The sequence below is a fragment of the Ostrea edulis genome, chromosome 5 (assembly GCF_947568905.1).
Source record: "Ostrea edulis chromosome 5, xbOstEdul1.1, whole genome shotgun sequence".
NCBI classification, from domain to species: Eukaryota; Metazoa; Mollusca; class Bivalvia; order Ostreida; family Ostreidae; genus Ostrea; species Ostrea edulis.
In genome coordinates this window covers 4,692,040-4,710,711 of record NC_079168.1, presented here as the reverse complement: position 1 = coordinate 4,710,711, position 18,672 = coordinate 4,692,040, and the positions used below count along the sequence as shown (strand labels likewise).

Below are 18,672 nucleotides of genomic sequence, written 5' to 3'. Positions count from 1 at the left end.
CTCTTCATATGAGTGAAAAATTCTTGAGAGGAGCGTGAAACAATATACAATAAATCAATCAATCATATGATCCACTTGTATATGAGATTAATCACAGTTCGATATCTATATATTTCAATATATATTGTTATATATGAATGAACCAAACCTAATTAACTATCACTGGACATAGGAAGTGTATAAAGAAAACAGAACACACCGTCACGAGCATAGCACCTTTCGATTTATTTTGAATGATTAACATATCAATGAGATACTTTTTTCCAATGTCAAATATTATTTTAATACCTGTATTGTCAGGTACAAAACCATGTTTGCTAGTCTATACATTTGTACATGTAATTCTAGAATGCCAAACATAATCTAAATAGTAACAGAAAAATCAATGTTGAAAATTGGATACAATTTCTTGGAAATATGAAACATTTATGAAATATATCAAGTATTTTGTATAAATTATTTAGGAAAAGAAAATGAGAATTCTATTGCTAGAAAAAATAACATTACTACATTTAAACAAGCTAAATAAAACTCGGGAATACATGTATCTGTCAAAAAGAAAAAGACAACCAGACTAACCCGGTATCACGTGACATAGAGTGGACTCCAGTCCTAGTCCAGGTGACTGGAACAGAAAATGAGAACCAGACTAATCCGGTATGACATGACATAGAGTGGACTCCAGTCCTAGTCCAGGTGACTGGAACAGAAAATGACCATCACTCTGACCCCGTGGATCCGACACTTATAGGTATCAGTCTCTCTCTCTCTCTAATGCTCACCAAAATTCTGAATATGAAAATACGTTTCTTTTAATACTTCGACTTAAGGTATTGCATTTGTAGTATTATGCTTGGACTTGAGGGTTTATGTTTGAGTGAGTAATAGTCCTGCGCAGAACTGCAGTGCGCATGCTGCAGCAGCCATAAATGCGGACCACTGAATCTGTGGGCTGGCAGAGGTGCAGGACTCGTCTAGTTTACCATAGAACATCACCAGACTCAAGGAGATGCCAAACACTGAAAGCAAGTCAAACCTTGTTGTTAGGAAGCACTTATCTAATAGGACATATAAAATATTCCTCACTCCCCGGTCCTGAGCACATTGGGCTTTTTTCGTTGGGATTATTTCAAGGACATTGTGTATCTTTAAATCCAGAAACCCTGTAGGATCTAAACACTGCCATTAGGAATGCACAATTACTAACTTGAAATAATCTTTAACCTGATACAATCACTAATCTGATACAATCACTAACCTAATATAATCACTAACCCGATACAATCCCTAACTTGATATAATCACTAACCTGATACAATGACTAACCTGATACAATCACTAACCTGATACAATCAGTAACCTGATATAATCAGTCACTAACCTGATACAATCACTAACCTGATACAATGACTAACCTGATACAATCACTAACTTGATACAATCCCTAACCTGATACAATCCCTAACCTGATATAATCAGTCACTAACCTGATACAATGACTAACCTGATACAATGACTAACCTGATACAATGACTAACCTGATACAATCCCTAACCTGATATAATCCCTAACCTGATATAATCCCTAACTTGATACAATCCCTAACCTTATATAATCAGTCACTAACCTGATACAATGACTAACCTGATACAATCACTAACCTGATACAATGACTAACCTGATACAATCAGTAACCTGATATAATCACAAACCTGATACAATGACTAACCTGATACAATCACTAACCTGATATAATCCCTAACCTGATATAATCAGTCACTAACCTGATACAATGACTACCCTGATACAATGACTAACCTGATACAATCACTAACTTGATACAATGACTAACCTGATACAATCAGTAACCTGATATAATCACAAACCTGATACAATGACTAACCTGATACAATCACTAACCTGATATAATCCCTAACCTGATATAATCAGTCACTAACCTGATACAATGACTACCCTGATACAATGACTAATCTGATACAATCACTAACTTGATACAATTCCTAACCTGATATAATCAGTCACTAACCTGATATAATCAGTCATTAACCTGATATAATCACTAACCTGATACAATGACTAACTTGATACAATCCCTAACCTGATATAATCAGTCACTAACCTGATACAATCACTAACCTGATACAATCACTAACCTGATACAATCACTAACCTGATATAATCACTAACCTGATACAATGACTAATCTGATACAATCACTAACCTGATACAATCAGTAACCTGATACAATCTATAACCTGATACAATTACCAACCTGATACAATCACTAACCTGATACAATCACTAACCTGATACAATCAGTAACCTGATACAATCACTAACCTGATATAATCTATAACCTGATACAATGACTAATCTGATACAATCCCTAACCTGATACAATGACTAACCTGATACAATCACTAACCTGATACAATCAATAAACTGATACAATCCCTAACTTGATACAATCCCTAACCTGATATAATCAGTCACTAACCTGATACAATCAGTAACCTGATACAATCAGTAACCTGATATAATCACTAACCTGATACAATCACTAATCTGATACAATCACTAACCTTATATAATCACTAACCCGATATAATCACTAACTTGATACAATCCCTAACTTGATACAATCCCTAACCTGATATAATCAGTCACTAACCTGATACAATCACTAACCTGATATAATCACTAACCTGATACAATGACTAATCTGATACAATCACTAACCTGATATAATCACTAAACTGATATAATCACTAACCTGATACAATGACTAATCTGATACAATCACTAACTTGATACAATCCCTAACTTGATACAACTTTTAACCTGATATTATCAGTCACTAACCTGATACAATCACTAACCTGATACAATACAAACCGCAGAAACGACCAGGTGTTTGTGATATCGCCATAACTTTGGAAGGCTGGTGTCGAACTTCTTGGAAGTTAGGAGGGTTAATGATGCCACCATCCCAGACCAACCAAAGAGACTCAATGCTTGAAGGACGTGGTACCATACTGTAACGTGTACAAAACGTTAAAAAAAGTTTGTCTTCTGTCAACTTTGTTTTCGTTAGTTTGTATAAGTAGGACTGTAAGCCGAAGAATCTCAACCATATATCAGCTTTGATGTTGGATCAGTGTCCGGTTTCCAACAATTTAACCACAATAAGAGACATGACAAACGCAACCTGTCACCAGAATGGAATGCTGTCTGACGTGTTTCATACCAATTGTTACATGTAGGTCGTTCTTTACACACTGATTTTGACTACGGATTACTCCGTTTACATGATCAAGATATAGGACTGACGGAGCGTGTGGCTGGTCAACGCGGGGTGTGTCCACGTGGTATGTCCAGAGATTCGTCTTTCCCCAGCTCTCAATTGTGTAATGTTTATAGGATTTATGAGATTGATTACTCTTCGCTATCTTCAACTTTTCATGGTAATGGATTTAGGAACATTGTTTACTAGGCTGTACTCGTACAGATATATGAGTAACAGACTGTAGCTAGGCTTGAAATTCTAAGATTTCCTTTTACTCTATTTTAACACAGGACGCAGTACTAAGACACTCTTTGACTGCACTTCCATTGACAGATTCTCGACAGGAGGTAAATAACAATTAATCAATCAACCCATCCATAGGGCAATATCACAATTCCCCCTTCCACTGTACTTTCATTCAAAGGGCAATACTACGATTTATCAAACTGCACTTTCATTCAGAGAGAACTATTCAAATTCCATCTTTCTCGTACTTTCATTCAGAGATTCCCTATTACTGCACCTTCAATTATAGGGCAATATTAGGATCTAATATTACTGCACCTTCAATTATAGGGCAATACTGGGATCCCCTTTTACGGCACCTTCAATTATAGGGCAATACTAGGATCCCCCTTTATTGCACCTTCAATTATAGGGCAATACTAGGATCTCCATTTACTGCACCTTCAATAATAGGGCAGTACTAGGATCTACTTTTACTGCACCTTCAATTATAAGGCAATGCTGGGATCCCCTTTTACTACACCTTCAATTATAGGGCAATACTAGGATCTCCTTTTACTGCACCTTCAATTACAGGGCAAAACTAGGATCTCCTTTTACTGCACCTTCAATTATAGGGCAATACTAGGATCTCCTTTTAATATTACTTTCTTTCAAAGTGTAATAGTGTAAAAGTGTAATACCGCCTGTGGGAATCCAGGTTAGAATATGTCCTTAGTACCCCTTGCTTGTCGTAAGAGGCGACGAAATGGGGCGGTCCTTCATATGAGACCGCAAAAACCGAGGCCCCGTGTCCCAACAGGTGTGGCACGATAAAGATCCCTCCCTGCTCAAAGGCCGTAAGCGCCGATCATAGGCCTAACTTTTGCAGCCTTTCACCGGGAATGGTGACGTATCTACATGAATGGAACATTCTCGATATGGACGTTAAACAATATATAATCAATCATTTGGACAAATTTTGATTTTTCATTTAAGTAAATTATTTTGCAAGATATCATTAGGTAGTATATTAACACACACCTATATAAATCGCAGACAGTAATTTTCTTATATTTCAACTTAATACATGTCAACCAAGCATTAGTACGAATACGAATTATGTTCATCTTTAAGGGTGTCTTGTTGTTTCTGAGTTCTATATGAATGAAGTTGTATGACATCAAGCTGACAGAAATATACAAGGCTAGAACATGACTGACAGGTAAAGAATACACTCCACGTTTAAGGCTTGTGTGTCAAAAAAGTAAGTGTAAGGCTTGTGTGTAAAAAAAAAAAAACCAAAAAAAAAAAAAAAACCAGTGTGAGGCTTGTGTAAAAAAAACCAAAAAACCCACAACAGTTCCCGGTCTTTTTGAAAAATATATATACAATGTAAATGTATATATAATTCTGCTGAAATGAAATAATTTCATCCGCCCCAATGAAAAAAAATTCGCCCAAATGAAAACATAATCCGCCCAAATAAAAACAAAATACATGTACTTGTTTACTTACAAGATTCATACATAATCCAACATCAACTGACTGAATAAGACGAGAAAGTGACACTCGTAAGTATCATAATATAAAGGACGAAATGAGGCCCATGGACCATAACGTTCACCTGAGAACCCCACAATGAGAAACATAAATAAGAAGTGTTGCTTGTGGAAGATGAAACACGTGCATAATTCGGACTCTGAAGTGTATATAACATTTTCTATCGTTAATCTAATGTTTCTCCATCATAAAATCATGGTCTGAATAAACATCCCCGATCCTTTATAGCTTTGTCTTAATAATATTAATTGGTTCAGGGTCGACACACCATTGAAGAACTGTAGACCTATTTTTCATACACTCACTCCTATCATTTTGCTGCATTACAAATTATGGTCTCAAACAAATGTTTTTATCAGTCACCCGGTTTGAATACCCATGGTCCAAGATCATTATGTATTGCTTACAAGCAATATTATATACTGGACCAAATTTCTAACTCCCCAAGATAATAATTTCTAAATTTTACAAACCTTTGCATTTATGCAATTTGTAATTTATAATATCGTCTGCTAACTAAAATGCTGACCTTTTAAGCACAAAGATTTCAAGAACGCTTTCGTAGCTACTGGACCGTAGCGGGTTTTGTTGAAATTGAAAATCTCGTGCTCGATTGGTTTTACTGGTTTGCTTTTGAAAATTCTTTGTTTTCTTGTTCTCAATACACTCATTTGTATTTGAAAAACACAATATTACTGAAGTCAAATGCGGCGCATGTCGACAGAGGAACGCGCAAGTGCAGTTGGCATGGTCCATGCTGGTTGCAGTTTACGAGAGGTTTGCTTTCTTCCATTACATTCGATCTTTTGCGAAAACCTTTCAGATACACAGTGTAGGAAACAATTTAAATATTCAATTGAATTGATCATTTTCACAGGTCGCTAGAAATTTCAATAGAGACCACAAGACCATCGCAAACTTAATCCGAAAATTCAATGGAACCGGAAGTGTAGCGGATCTACGCCGACGGCCCAAACGGCGTGTAACAACCCCTCAACAGGATCGCTACATAAGAGTGACCCATTTACGTGACAGACATTTGACAGCTCGAGCAACAGCAAGGCGCACATTGGGAACACAAGGAAGACCCCTCAGTGATCAAACTGTGAGAAACAGACTTAGGGAAAGGGATTGCGGGCAAGAAGACCTTATGTAGGGTTGGTATTGTCTGCAAGACATAGGCAACTTCGATTAGCGTGGGCAAGACGCCATCTGGGGTATACGCGCGCGGACTGGGGACAAGTGCTTTTCACAGATGAGTCCAGATTCAATCTAGGGCGATCAGATGGACGGTCCCGCGTCTACCGCAGAATTGGCGAACGATATATTGACGCATGTGTAAGGGAGCGAGGTCAGTTTGGAGGTGGTTCTGTCATGGTGTGGGCGGGAATATCGTTTCACACAAAAACACCAATGATCCCGATCCACCAGAACCTGAATGCAGCAAGGTACCAAAACCTTGTCCTACAGCCAGTGGCAATTCCGCACATCCAAGCAAATCGCGGAATGGTCCTTATGCAGGATAATGCCACCTCACACACGGCAAGAACCACCCAACAGATGCTGCAGGGTCACAATATCCGCGTAATTGACTGGCCCCCTTGCAGTCCAGACCTCAATCCTATTGAACATGTATGGGACGAGGTAGACAGGCGAGTAAGACAGCTTCCCCAGCCGCAGAATCTGGCAGATCTTGAGAGAAATCTTACTAACACTTGGAATAACATTCCACAAAGGTTTTTACACAATTACGTGACCTCAATGCGAAGCAGGTGCCAGGCAATTATTCGAGCGAATGGGGGACACACACGGTATTGATTGTTGAGAATTTCAAAATTTAGGGTACTGCTAAGTTTTCATGTTTTTAATTGAATATTTAAATAAATGAACATTGAAAAAAAATTGACTTCTTTTGAAGATGTTATACTTTATACCAATCAAAACCTATGTCAAAATAATAGAAAATAAAACCAGTGGATGACAAAACTTAGGTGGGGAGTTAGAAATTTTGTCTAGTATATAACATTACAGACAATGTGGAACTTTCGGATGGACTGGAACGACCGATTTAATTAAATTGACGTTTATACACCGCGGTCACGTGATTTTGTGGTAGTTGTACTTAGTTTTATATTTTTATATTGCCATTCACTTCAATACATATTGCGCTGCGCTACTTACTAACTTTGTGTTGTGTGTTAAAGAAACCTAAACACCCCTTTTAAATATAATGGTTTAATCCGCAAGGGTTCAGTTAAAACACAACTTGGATTAGTTCATGTATCTCTTAGGTGTCATACTTGTTCTGTCATCTGATTGGTCTGAGTATTTTGTTCTAGCCAATAGGAAGTCCTGGCGGGAATTCCTGAGTTCTTTTTATGAAATAGTTCAGGAAATTTAGTTTTGAAAGAGATTCCAAAGGGTGTTGCCATTATTGAGTTCTTAAAAGTATAAAGAATATATTTGATTTATAAAGGATTTGCTAACACCAACAACTGTAAATAGCTGATAGTTTTACTATATCATTAATATGCAGGAAATTGATAGCAATTGAATTATTCCATGTTTGTTTACTAAGTCGTTACCGTAATCCGGAAGTGACATACCCTACAAATTACGTTCAACGCGCGATAAAAGTCAGAGTGGATCCGTATCTACTGGTACATACGTTTGAAATGAATAAAGTATCTTTGATCTTGAATGTGGTTCTGAGTCATCGTCTGGAAGCAACCTTTTCAAATTCTAGGTGTATTTGTTTACCTATGGATTATGTACAGATTTTATTGTAGATCATCCAAGGACGTCAATGGCTGATTTATCACAATAAATACGTTACCTTTATAAATTTTGATATATTCACCTGCTTGCAGTCTTGTATCGGTAAAAACCATGTAAACAAAACAGCACCCTTCGTGACCCTCCACCTCTGACATGCTCAGAACCCAACATCCAGTATCATCTATTCTTTTCTTTTCCGCCGTTGTGGAGTGCAGTCACGTTTTTCTCGAGGAGGAAAAGCATGTTTTTCTACTTGCTGTTTTTTGGCTAAGTATTGCATGGTAGCTTTTGATATTACATTATTAAGCAACATGGCGAATGAAGGTGAAAATGTTAAATCACCTTTTATTGCTGTAGAGGGTGAGTACTGGGACTGTTGATTCTAGAAGTTTTGGTCCCATTGACTCTGACCCTTTTCTTTCGTATGGGAATGTCATGGATTCCCCAGGAATTCCTCCTACTCCAGTTACTTCGGTAGGTCAACTTAGAGTTACCTCTACCATTACTCGACCTCCTTGTAGTCCGGTGGTTAGTTCTCGCCCGGAGAGTTTTCCTTCGGGTAACCGTAGGGATACGTTTTATCGGTCTAGGTGGCCAGCTAGATTTCCTCATCCCATGTATCCTGTGCCACCTTATACCTACTCGACTCAACCTGTGTGGTCAGGTCAAGGTTTTGTCAGTAAACCTAACTTAATTGAGTCCTCCAATAAGGACGAGATTAAGTGTTTGGTTTCTTCTATTCAGAAGCTTGAGGCTTCTCTTTCTTCTAAATTCAAGACAGTGGAACGTAGGCTCGATTTGATTGAAAGCAAATCAACTACGTCCCCCACTGTTCCTGGGGCTGCTCTTGTCACCTCTCGGCCCGCTTTTGATAATAAAGCGGACGAGGAGGATGACTCATTGTCTTTGGCTCCCAGTAGTCAGGAACCATCTTTTCTTGGTGATAGTTGCCTTTCTCCTGTTCATTCGGTTGATGAAGGTGGGTCTTCTCAGGATCAGCTTCCTGTAGAGAATCTCTCTCTTAAAGCCAAAGTTTACGCAATTCGTAGAGAATGGTCAGGTCCCGATTCTTTAGTTTCTCCTCCCATGAGTTCTCACAAACCTTCTGATTTTCAGTCCTGATATGGTCTTGTGAGAGATTCTTCTAAGTCGTATGCATCTTTTCCTGAGTCTAGTCATTCTAAATCTGCATTGGCTTCCATTAATTCTCATCTTGTCGACGATCAGATGGCCTCCAATTTAGGTAAACACAATCTGGCTTTTAGTACATCTTCTCTCCCTGGTAAGGTTAGAATAAAGTATTTTGATATTCATGATGTTTCCTTGGAAAAATCCCAACCTGTTTTTGATAAGACTTTTTCCAAATCTTCTTGGTGCTAAGTCTTCTGAGGGTGTCAAGGTATCTCAGACTTCTTATTCTAGGTCGGAGAACAATCTTCGGGGTGTTGCCGTAGCTTTACAGTATGCGAAGCACTTTCTTGCTGCTGCAGGTGCCTCTCTTAAAGATAAGGGCGAAGAATTTGATGATGTTCGTTCTTTTTTTCTCCAAGTAGATAGATGTCTTTGCACTTCTCAGCTCTTGAATCTTGGCACTATTGTCAATTTTTCTTTAGCCTGGAGACAAGAGATTCTTAAAAAATCTAACGTCTCTGAGTTTCTTAAAGACAACCTACTTTTTTGTCCTCTTCATAAAGAGCAGTTATTTGGCATCTCTTTACGCAAATTACAAGAGGAATTACACAAAGAACCTCCTACTGTTAAAGTGGATGTACAACTCAACAATGGTAGTTCTAGGCGTGTTTCTTATTCTTCTAAATCAGATTCGTCTAGAAGTAAGTCGCAAGGTTCTGCTAAATCTGGCTCTTCTCTGCAAGGTTCACGTAACCTTAAGAGAAGTAATGAGCATCGTTCTTTCCCGTCGGCTTCTGGATCTAACAAGAGGTACTGTGAGCAATGCTCACTAAGAATACCCCCCGCTTACCCCAATCTCCCAAAGGGTGTTCCATGCGATGAAAAAAGCCGTTAAAGAATTTAAATGGAAACCATATTGCTACTTCGATGTCCAGTGCACGTGACCTTTGACCTTTTGACCCCAAAATCCATAGGGAACATCTTCATTCCATGGGTAGTCCATATGTATGATATGGTGACTGTAGGTGGAAAGGATAACGCTTTAGAGCCCGGAAACCATATTGCTACTTCATTGTCCAGTGCGCTTGACCTTTGACCTTTTGACCCCAAAATCCATAGGGAACATCTTCATCCCATGGATAGTCCATATGTATGATATGGTGACTGTAGGTGGAAAGGATAATGCTTTAGAGCCCGGAAACCATATTGCTACTTCGATGTCCAGTGCGCTTGACCTTTGGACCCCAAAATCGATAGGGAACATCTTCAACCCATGGGTAGTCCATATATATGATAGGGTGACGGTAGGTGGAAAGGATAATGCTTTAGAGCCCGGAAACCATTGCGTCTACAGACGGACGGACAGACGGACAACCCGATTCCAGCATACCCCCACAACTTGTTGCGGGGGGTATAATAATAAAAAAAACCAAAGTAGCCAAGGGTAAGAAATCTCAGTTTTGATGGGAAGCTGTTATTCCCATTCTTCCCAGATTGTATCCTCATCTTTTGTGGTGGTCAGTGAGAGAGAATTTTATGATAGGTTGCTCTCTAGACCCCCCACTTCCTTCTATGACCCTGTTTACAGATGCTTCTCTGACCCTGGAAGGCAGAGAGGCATCAGGTCTATGGTCCCGTCTCCAATTGACAGAACACATCAATTTACTGGAGATGCGGGCTGTTCTTCTGGCATTGAAACACCTTTCCCAATTTGTTCAAGGTCAATCTCTGATGATAGCCACTGACAATACAACAGTAGTTGCTTATCTGCAGAATCAGGGCGGCACACATTCTCAGTCTCTTTACCTTCTGTGCAAAGAAATTCTGTTGTTTTGCCGTTCCCTGGGAATTCGCTTGTCAGTCAGGCATGTTCCTGGCAATCTGAACCTAGTAGCGGATGCTCTCTCAAGGTCACTGCATCCAGTGAATACAGAATGGGAGTTACATCCAGCAGTCTTTCAGGAGATCTGTCTCAAGTGGGATCGTCCTCATATAGACCTCTTTGCTACGCATCTGAATTGCAAACTGCCAACGTTTGTCTCCCCGATTCCAGACAGCAAAGCTTTAGAAGTGGATGCAATATCTTTCGATTGGAAGGGGATGTTTTCTTACATGTTTCCTCCTTTTCGCCTCCTTCCCAAGATTCTACACAAAATTAGGGTAGAAACATGCAAGACCATTCTTATTGCTCCAGCATGGCCAAAAACAGTCGTGGTTTCCAAATCTTCTTCAACTGTGTTGTGCGAGACCAATTCTTCTTCCTCTCGGGAAAGATCTTTTGTCTCAATTCAAAGGCAGGAAAGTTCATCAGAATCTTTCCAACCTTCATCTACACGCATGGTTACTGTCAGGGAATCTCTCAGACAGGATGGCTTTTCTGACAGAGCAGCCAAACGTATCTTTAGTTCGGTCAGAAAATCTACAGGAGCAATTTATGACTCTAAGTGGAACATCTTTGTTCTTGGTGTTATTCAAATGAAATTGATCCTCTCGCAGTTACTGTCCAACAGTTAGCTGAGTTTTTAGTCTATCTGTTTGAAGATAAAGGCTTCTCTCCCTCTACTATTAAGGGCTATCGTTCAGCTTTATCTAGAACTATAGCTTTGTCAGGAGGTCCTGATTTTGGGAAGAATGAGTTCTTGTCCCTCATGGTCAAGAATTCTTGTTTGGAACGGCCTAGACAACGTAGGTTGGTTCCATCCTGGAATTTAGCTTTGGTTCTTAGGACTTTACAATTTCCTCCTTTTGAACCTTTATTTTTAGCTCCCTTTACGTTTTTGACCTTGAAGTGCTGTTTTTTATTAGCTTTAGCTTCTGGTCGTAGAAGGAGTGAGATTCATGCTTTCTCCATTGCAGATTCTTGTCTCAGATTTTCTGCAGATAATTATTCAGTTACTCTGTTGACAGATCCATCTTTCTTAGCCAAGAATCAGTTATCAGACAAAGGGTCTGGAGCTATTGTTATTCCTGCTCTACCTAAATCATTAGGTAATCAGGATTTATGTCCAGTGCGTACACTTCAGAGATATATTTCTGTTTCGTCAACGCTCAGACCTTCTGGTTCTACTAGACTTTTCATTCCCATTAAAAAAGGTCTAAGTGATATTTCGGTTAAGACTATTTCTACTTGGCTTGTCAGACTGTTAAGATGGCTTACCAGTCTTCATCTCCAGAAGCCTTTTCTCGTGTTCAAGTTCAGGCACATGAAATTAGAGCCTTGTCTTGCTCCTGGGCTATTTTCAAGTCCTCCTCTATGTCGGAAATCATGTCAGCTGGTTATTGGAGGTCTGGTAGTACCTTTTATAACCATTATGCCTCTTCATAGTGACAGTTTGTTCTCGCTTGGAACTCTAGTTTCAGCTCAAAAAGTGTTTTTTCCTCCTCGTTGCCAATCTCAGGGGGATTCAGCTCTACTTTGAATTCTGCTTATCTATATTTATAAAGGTAACGTATTTATTGTGATAAATTCTAAATTTTTAGTATTAAAATTTGTATTTGTTAAATAAATACTTACCTTTATAAATCAGAGGTCCCAACCCACCTCCCCTTCATAGTTTTTGTTTTATGTCAAAGAATAGATGATACCGGATGTTGGGTTCTGAGCATGTCAGAGGTGGAGGGTCACGAAGGGTGCTTTTTTGTTTACATGGTTTTTTCCGATACAAGACTGCAAGCAGGTGAATATATCAAAATTTATAAAGGTAAGTATTTATTTAACAAATACAAATTTTAATACTAAAAATTTAGATTCACGGAACATAAGGTATGCCGCTCCCGATACCAATGGCGGTATATTGTAAATTATAATAGCATAACATGACAGAGAATTTTACCGGGCGGTTACAAGACCTTAGTACAAAATTTAAAATATATGCCAGAAACTTTTCAAGATAACGAGTCATTTAGAGTATCCCGGTTTACCAATGTTTATTCATTAGAATTAAGCGTCAGAGCTACATTGCGTTGTGATTTATGTATTGGTTTTTATCATTATATTCTTTGTTAATGACCAGTAAAGCCCCACGAGACTTCCATTGAGTGGGCACGTGACGAGATCCATTTTACCGGGTTCCGTGACATGCACAACATTTTAAGGATTTATAATTAAGCTAGTAGACAGTCATTTGTTTATCCAGTTTGTCAACCATTTTCCCTACAGTATCAAATAGACAATTTTATTCTACAGGTGTAAGAAATCAATTTTGGTGATTCTTTGCGCAATAAAATGGACTTAATTGGAGGTAGCTAATTTGATACATAGAGAAATGAATCTTGCTTTGGATGGTAAGGGCGATGTTTAATGCAAGTTGTAATTTATAGATCTGTGTAAACAATATGGATTCTATATCTACACTTATTCACTCAAGCCATGCTTGGATCCACAAAAGTGATAGTGGGGGAGATCGCCCTCTGCGATTTATCACGATGGGCAATTTAGTTTGTTACATGTTTATTCTGTTAGAGAAAAATACCAGCTGGCCAAGTCAGCTGAGTTTCGATAGTTAAGCGAGCGATAATAGCGCATAATGACATGTTTTATGTCTGCCCAAATCATATATTGGAAACCATTCATCGATCTCATTAACCGTCGCCGTTTTCTCCCCCCCCCGACGATTCCGGAGATTGAGCTTTTAGTCATGAAGTGCAGCTGATATACGAACAGGTCTTTCTTCAGTTAAAAACTTAGTTCAAGATGCGAAAATACAAGATACTTTGTCTAATGAATGATATTCATAGCACGCTTTTGTTGTAAGAGCTATGAAGTTGACCCTGTCATTGCACTGAATTATGATGAAGCATTTTCTCTAAACAATCAAGAGGAGCTTCATTCGACCCTGTCAAAGATTGTGCTATTTGTAATACACTCGACAGCAACAACAATTCTTTTAACATTGAGGAAACCGAAAAATTATATGAAAATCTCTAGGAAGAAAACTTTCTGAAGACCCCATGGCCAATGACCCATATTAAAACACCAGGAAATAAAGCAGATGGTGAAACTAATTAACGTGAATACTGCTGCATAAGTCACGACAGACAGTGAAATCTAGCAAATTCCTCTTCCGGGAAATACACAGAAAATAGACAACACTGGACATGGTACTGCACGAAATTATTCTCTTGTTAATTAAGACATGGGAGAGAACACCAGTATTGCTAAAAAAAGAGGCAGAAAGTGGAAACGAAACGAAGATCAGCGGAGAAAGAATATAAGGAAAAGACAACGTCAGTCAGGAGAACAGTACAGGGACTCAAAAGGAAATGTACAACGAAAAAGAAAGATTAAAATCAAGGGGTTGTGAAGGAAAATGTAAATTTCGATGTAGTTTAAATACTACAGCTCATGAAAGAAAAGCTATTTTCTTGAGTTTTTGGAATCTATCAGATGATGGAAAACAGACTTCATACGCCAAGACAACTGAACGGGCGGTAAAGGAACGGGTACGGACTACAGCTACCAAATCGAGAAGAAAATACTCATTTGAATACTTCTTTATAAAGGATGAGGCAAATGTTCTAGTTTGCAAAGAATTTTACTTGAGTACCATTGATATCAGTCAAAGCAAAACAGAATGGTTCCACGACAAAGCAGCTAAAAATGAATTTACGGACAAGAGGGGTAAACACACGAGATCACGAACTGCAGATAATGTATAAACGTTCGTAAGAGAGTATATTGAGCTTTCCCGCGAATCTTGTCACACCGCTGTAGAGCATCTTCATCAAAGAATATCTTGCCACAGCTTTGAACCTCACAAAGATGTACAATCTGTATGTTGAGAAGTGTACTGAAAATGGCATGATACCTCTGAAGTCTCATTCTCATCGTAATGTCTTTAACACAGAGTTAAACATAGAATTCCATGTTCCAGAATGATAGGTGTGAACAGTGCATGGAGTGTGAGGCTCAGACAGACACAAACAGAATCACAAGAGCACTTCAGGAAAACATTGATGGTCACCAGAAGGATAAGGCCGAGGCACAAGAAAGAGAAAAGGACAGGAAATCACACAGCACAACCGGGATATTAATTTTTTCGATTTGAAGAATGTCATCACATGTCCTCGGGCAAATGTATGTAGTTTTTTCTACAAAAGAAAATTAAAGATATACAACTTGACTGCACACGGTTTACTGGACAAAAAAGGCATATACTGCTCTATGGACAGAATGTATTGCAGGCAGGGATGGAGGACAAATGAAAGAGTAAGTTCCCTTCAAGTCATCCTTCGTAGGATCCCTATTATGAAGGATCACCCAACAGTGGACTCTATCATTCTTTGATCAGATTCCTGCGTTCCTCAGAATCACAATTCTGTTATGTCTCTAGCCTTGGGAAGTTTTTGAGATACAGAATCCTTCTGCAAAACAGATAACCCAGAAGTATTGTACCCCCGGACACTCATCAATACAGGTGACTCTCGATAACTCGAAGTTTAAGGGACCTTGATAAAACTTCGAGAGTACGAAATTCGGAAATTGAAGGTCCGCCGGTATGGTTAAGATTTTACAATAACCTGAAATGTTTACCACAAAATCATATGATATCGTTTTGATATGTTTTCCTTCATATTCATCAGGTAGTTAATTTGATATCAAAATAAAAAAAAAATTATTTTGCATTGATAAAAACATTTTAAAGTTTATGTATTTATTTGTTCTTTAATCATGCTTAGATACGTATACAAAACCAAGTTCTGATGAAGCTTTACTATCGCAAACTAAACAGAGCACAAGATTATGTCGCTTTTCCCTAAGCTAAAAAATTCTAACGAATGAGTAAAACGAAATTTTAGAGTAACTTTACACAAAGAACAAACTCGAGAAATTTAACAGTCTGTAGATCCTAAAATATGCATAAAACTTACTATCTAGTTGTCACGTCAAAACAAATTATAGTTTTTATTCATAGTCGAATTATATATAATTTTAATCATCACGACACAAAACTCCAGTGCGAGGTGTAAACTGACCAATTAGTCAATTATATACTCAAGTATTTCACCTCTACCACGAAGCACGGGCGATGTAAACACCTAATTACCCCTTCAGCATTCAACAAAATCCAGGTAAGGCCCCAACGGAAAGTATTACACGCTTGGGTAACGGTGGGTATTCGCTACCACCACTTCGAGAGATCGAGAGTGAAAACCAATAAAATGTGTTTTACAGGACCCAACTTCACTTCGAGAGATCGAACGTTCGAGAGATCGATAGTAAATTTGCTTTGTTATATAGAGAAAAATTGGGACCATGATTTCACTTCGAGAGACCGAGAACTTCGAGAGATCGAAGTTCGAGCCACCTGTACAGGTGGACAACATTTACAGTCATCTAGAGAAGGGCCTTCGGATATCCGAAATCTACAGTGCTATCAGTTTGATACGTATGTTGAGAAATATTAGACCTTAGCATTCAAATGTGATACAATTACAAAAAACACATTTCTGCAATTTTCATAACGTTTCAAAAACAATGAAATTTTATAGAGTGCCATATTCGAAGGTTAAAGAGCTCTCGTACATGTATGTGTCGGAGAAACCATTCTACATACAATTCAAAACATCATTTGCAGACACGGAGTTCGCAGAAGTATCAATCAGAGGACAAGCTACCAGAAATAATGAACCATGCCCGAATGTACCATGCCAAAGAACATGAAAAAGTCCCCAGCACTTTCTAAAGAGACGAAAATAGACTTCCGATCAATGTTGAAATTTATGCCCATTCAGGATCGTGAATTCTTCCGAGATATTTTGTCAGTTGAAAAAGAAATAAAAACTAAGAAATGTGCAGAGTAACATGAACAGAAAATTGTTGGTAAAAAAATTAATTATGTACAAATGTTTCATATTTCTTTGAATTTCAATGTTTTGCAGATTTTAATTGTTGAGATTGATTGATTGATTGAATATTTGTTTAACGTCCCTCTCGAGAACATTTCACTCATATGGAGACGTCACCACTGCCGGTGAAGGGCTGCAAAATTTAGGCCTATATTCGGCGCTTACGGCCTTTGAGCAGGGAGGGAGATCTTTATCGTGCCACACCTGCTGTGACACGGGACCTCGGTTTTTGCGGTCTCATCCGAAGGACCGCCCTATTTAGTCGCCTCTAAGACAAGCAAGGGGGTACTGAAGACCTATTCTAACCCGGATCCCCACGGGATTAATTGTTGAGAAGTTCATATTCAGGATAATGCAAAGCGAGAACAACAATGTGGTGTTTTGATATTTTTGTATCAAAAAGTCGATTTGTTAAACGTTTCTTTTATTTTATCTTCTTGAAAATCACCGTGAATCAATATTAGAATTTATATAACATTACGTGTTTAACTTTGCCATAATTTTATAATATTAAAAAAATTCAAATATATAACATTGTCCCCAAAGCTTAAAGTTAATGTTGATTTGAAATATATCTATATAAGAAAGGAAACTTTACTGTAAACACCACATATTGTATCTCCAGTGACTTCAGATGTTTTTTTTTAGAATTACATAGAACCATTGTGTGCTATTTCCAAACTCAAAATTGCTCTCAATAATAGAGCAAAAAGTGAATGCAATAATGTTCCATTTCGAAATGAAAGGCTCTGGATTTTGCATTTCTGGAGTTTGTACAATCAATCAGGGTTTAAATTTACGAAATATACACCTATTGAATTATTATCATGTAGGGTTTGCTTCACCAAGCCATACGGATAAAAAAAATATAGGGTACCAAACTTTGAGGTCAATTGCCTTAAAATCAGTTTTTTTAGTGATAGAACAGAATGGTTCTCAGGTGACGAAATGTAAATGATATAGTCAAAAAATCGAATGCCACATACACCACCAAACAGCGCGTGGATGACAGACTACACTTGTAAAACTAACGAGTAAACGTGCTACACATATTATATTTATACCTGGTTCTTCAGTAAAGAAAGCTGGAATGATGTGACAGGACAGGTAATCGCAGTACTTAGCCACCCACAGACCGTAGGACACACCCGGTAACTGGAACCACGAGTGACTGACACAGGCTAGGCTGTACAAGATAGTGGCGGGGACTAACAGCGCGATCGATATCTGTTCATACATTCCCATCACAACTGTGGAAAATCGACATCTTCCTTCTAGTGCATTACCAAGTCAAAACACATCTGCATAAGCGAGGCTAATGCAGTTTTATATAAATCGTAAAAACCTGGAGTTTGTATCAAAATTGGTCTTTAGTGCTGTCATTTATGTGTAATCGTCACATCGGCAGTAATGACAATCTGTCACTCGTACAGGAAATCACTACCGCAAGTGAAAAGAGGAGCTTTAATGTGTAGAAAATGTTTATCCGGTACGAGAACTAAATTAAATCTGTAGTTTTAAGGACGTGGGCTTAAGTCAATCTGATTAAAATACCGATGTCTCAAATACGCGCAGATTGAGTCTAAGCTGCTTTCCAAGGCCCCAACGCAGATACCTGAGGATGTGATAATTTATGTAGCCTCTAATATGAAATACTCAAATAAGAATAAATTGTGTTTGGTAGTTATTTATGAAATACACCGCATATTTACATGTTCCATATTGGTGACTTAAGATGCCCAACGTTTCTGACATTTTTTCTAAAGCTATTTTTCCATTTCTTCGATATGAAACGTTCTTGTGTGATTTCCGAGATATGG

General features: G+C 38.2%; 1 protein-coding gene across 2 annotated transcripts; it reads right to left on the bottom strand.

The window, feature by feature from the left end:
• Positions 1-201: 201 nt before the first annotated feature.
• On the bottom strand, positions 202-18,275 carry LOC125652491 (uncharacterized). 2 transcript variants are annotated; one of them, XM_048881723.2, is made up of 3 exons: positions 17,917-18,275; positions 2,901-3,056; positions 202-1,019 (listed from the first exon to the last, which is right to left on the bottom strand). In XM_048881723.2, the coding sequence occupies exons 1-3, from the start codon at positions 18,095-18,097 to the stop codon at positions 868-870; spliced, it is 489 nt and encodes a 162-aa protein (XP_048737680.1). In that variant the 5' UTR covers positions 18,098-18,275; the 3' UTR covers positions 202-867. The 2 variants fall into 2 exon arrangements, with proteins under 2 accessions (XP_048737680.1, XP_048737681.1); XM_048881724.2 differs by having other exon boundaries at positions 202-789; positions 17,917-18,261.
• Positions 18,276-18,672: the final 397 nt, after the last annotated feature.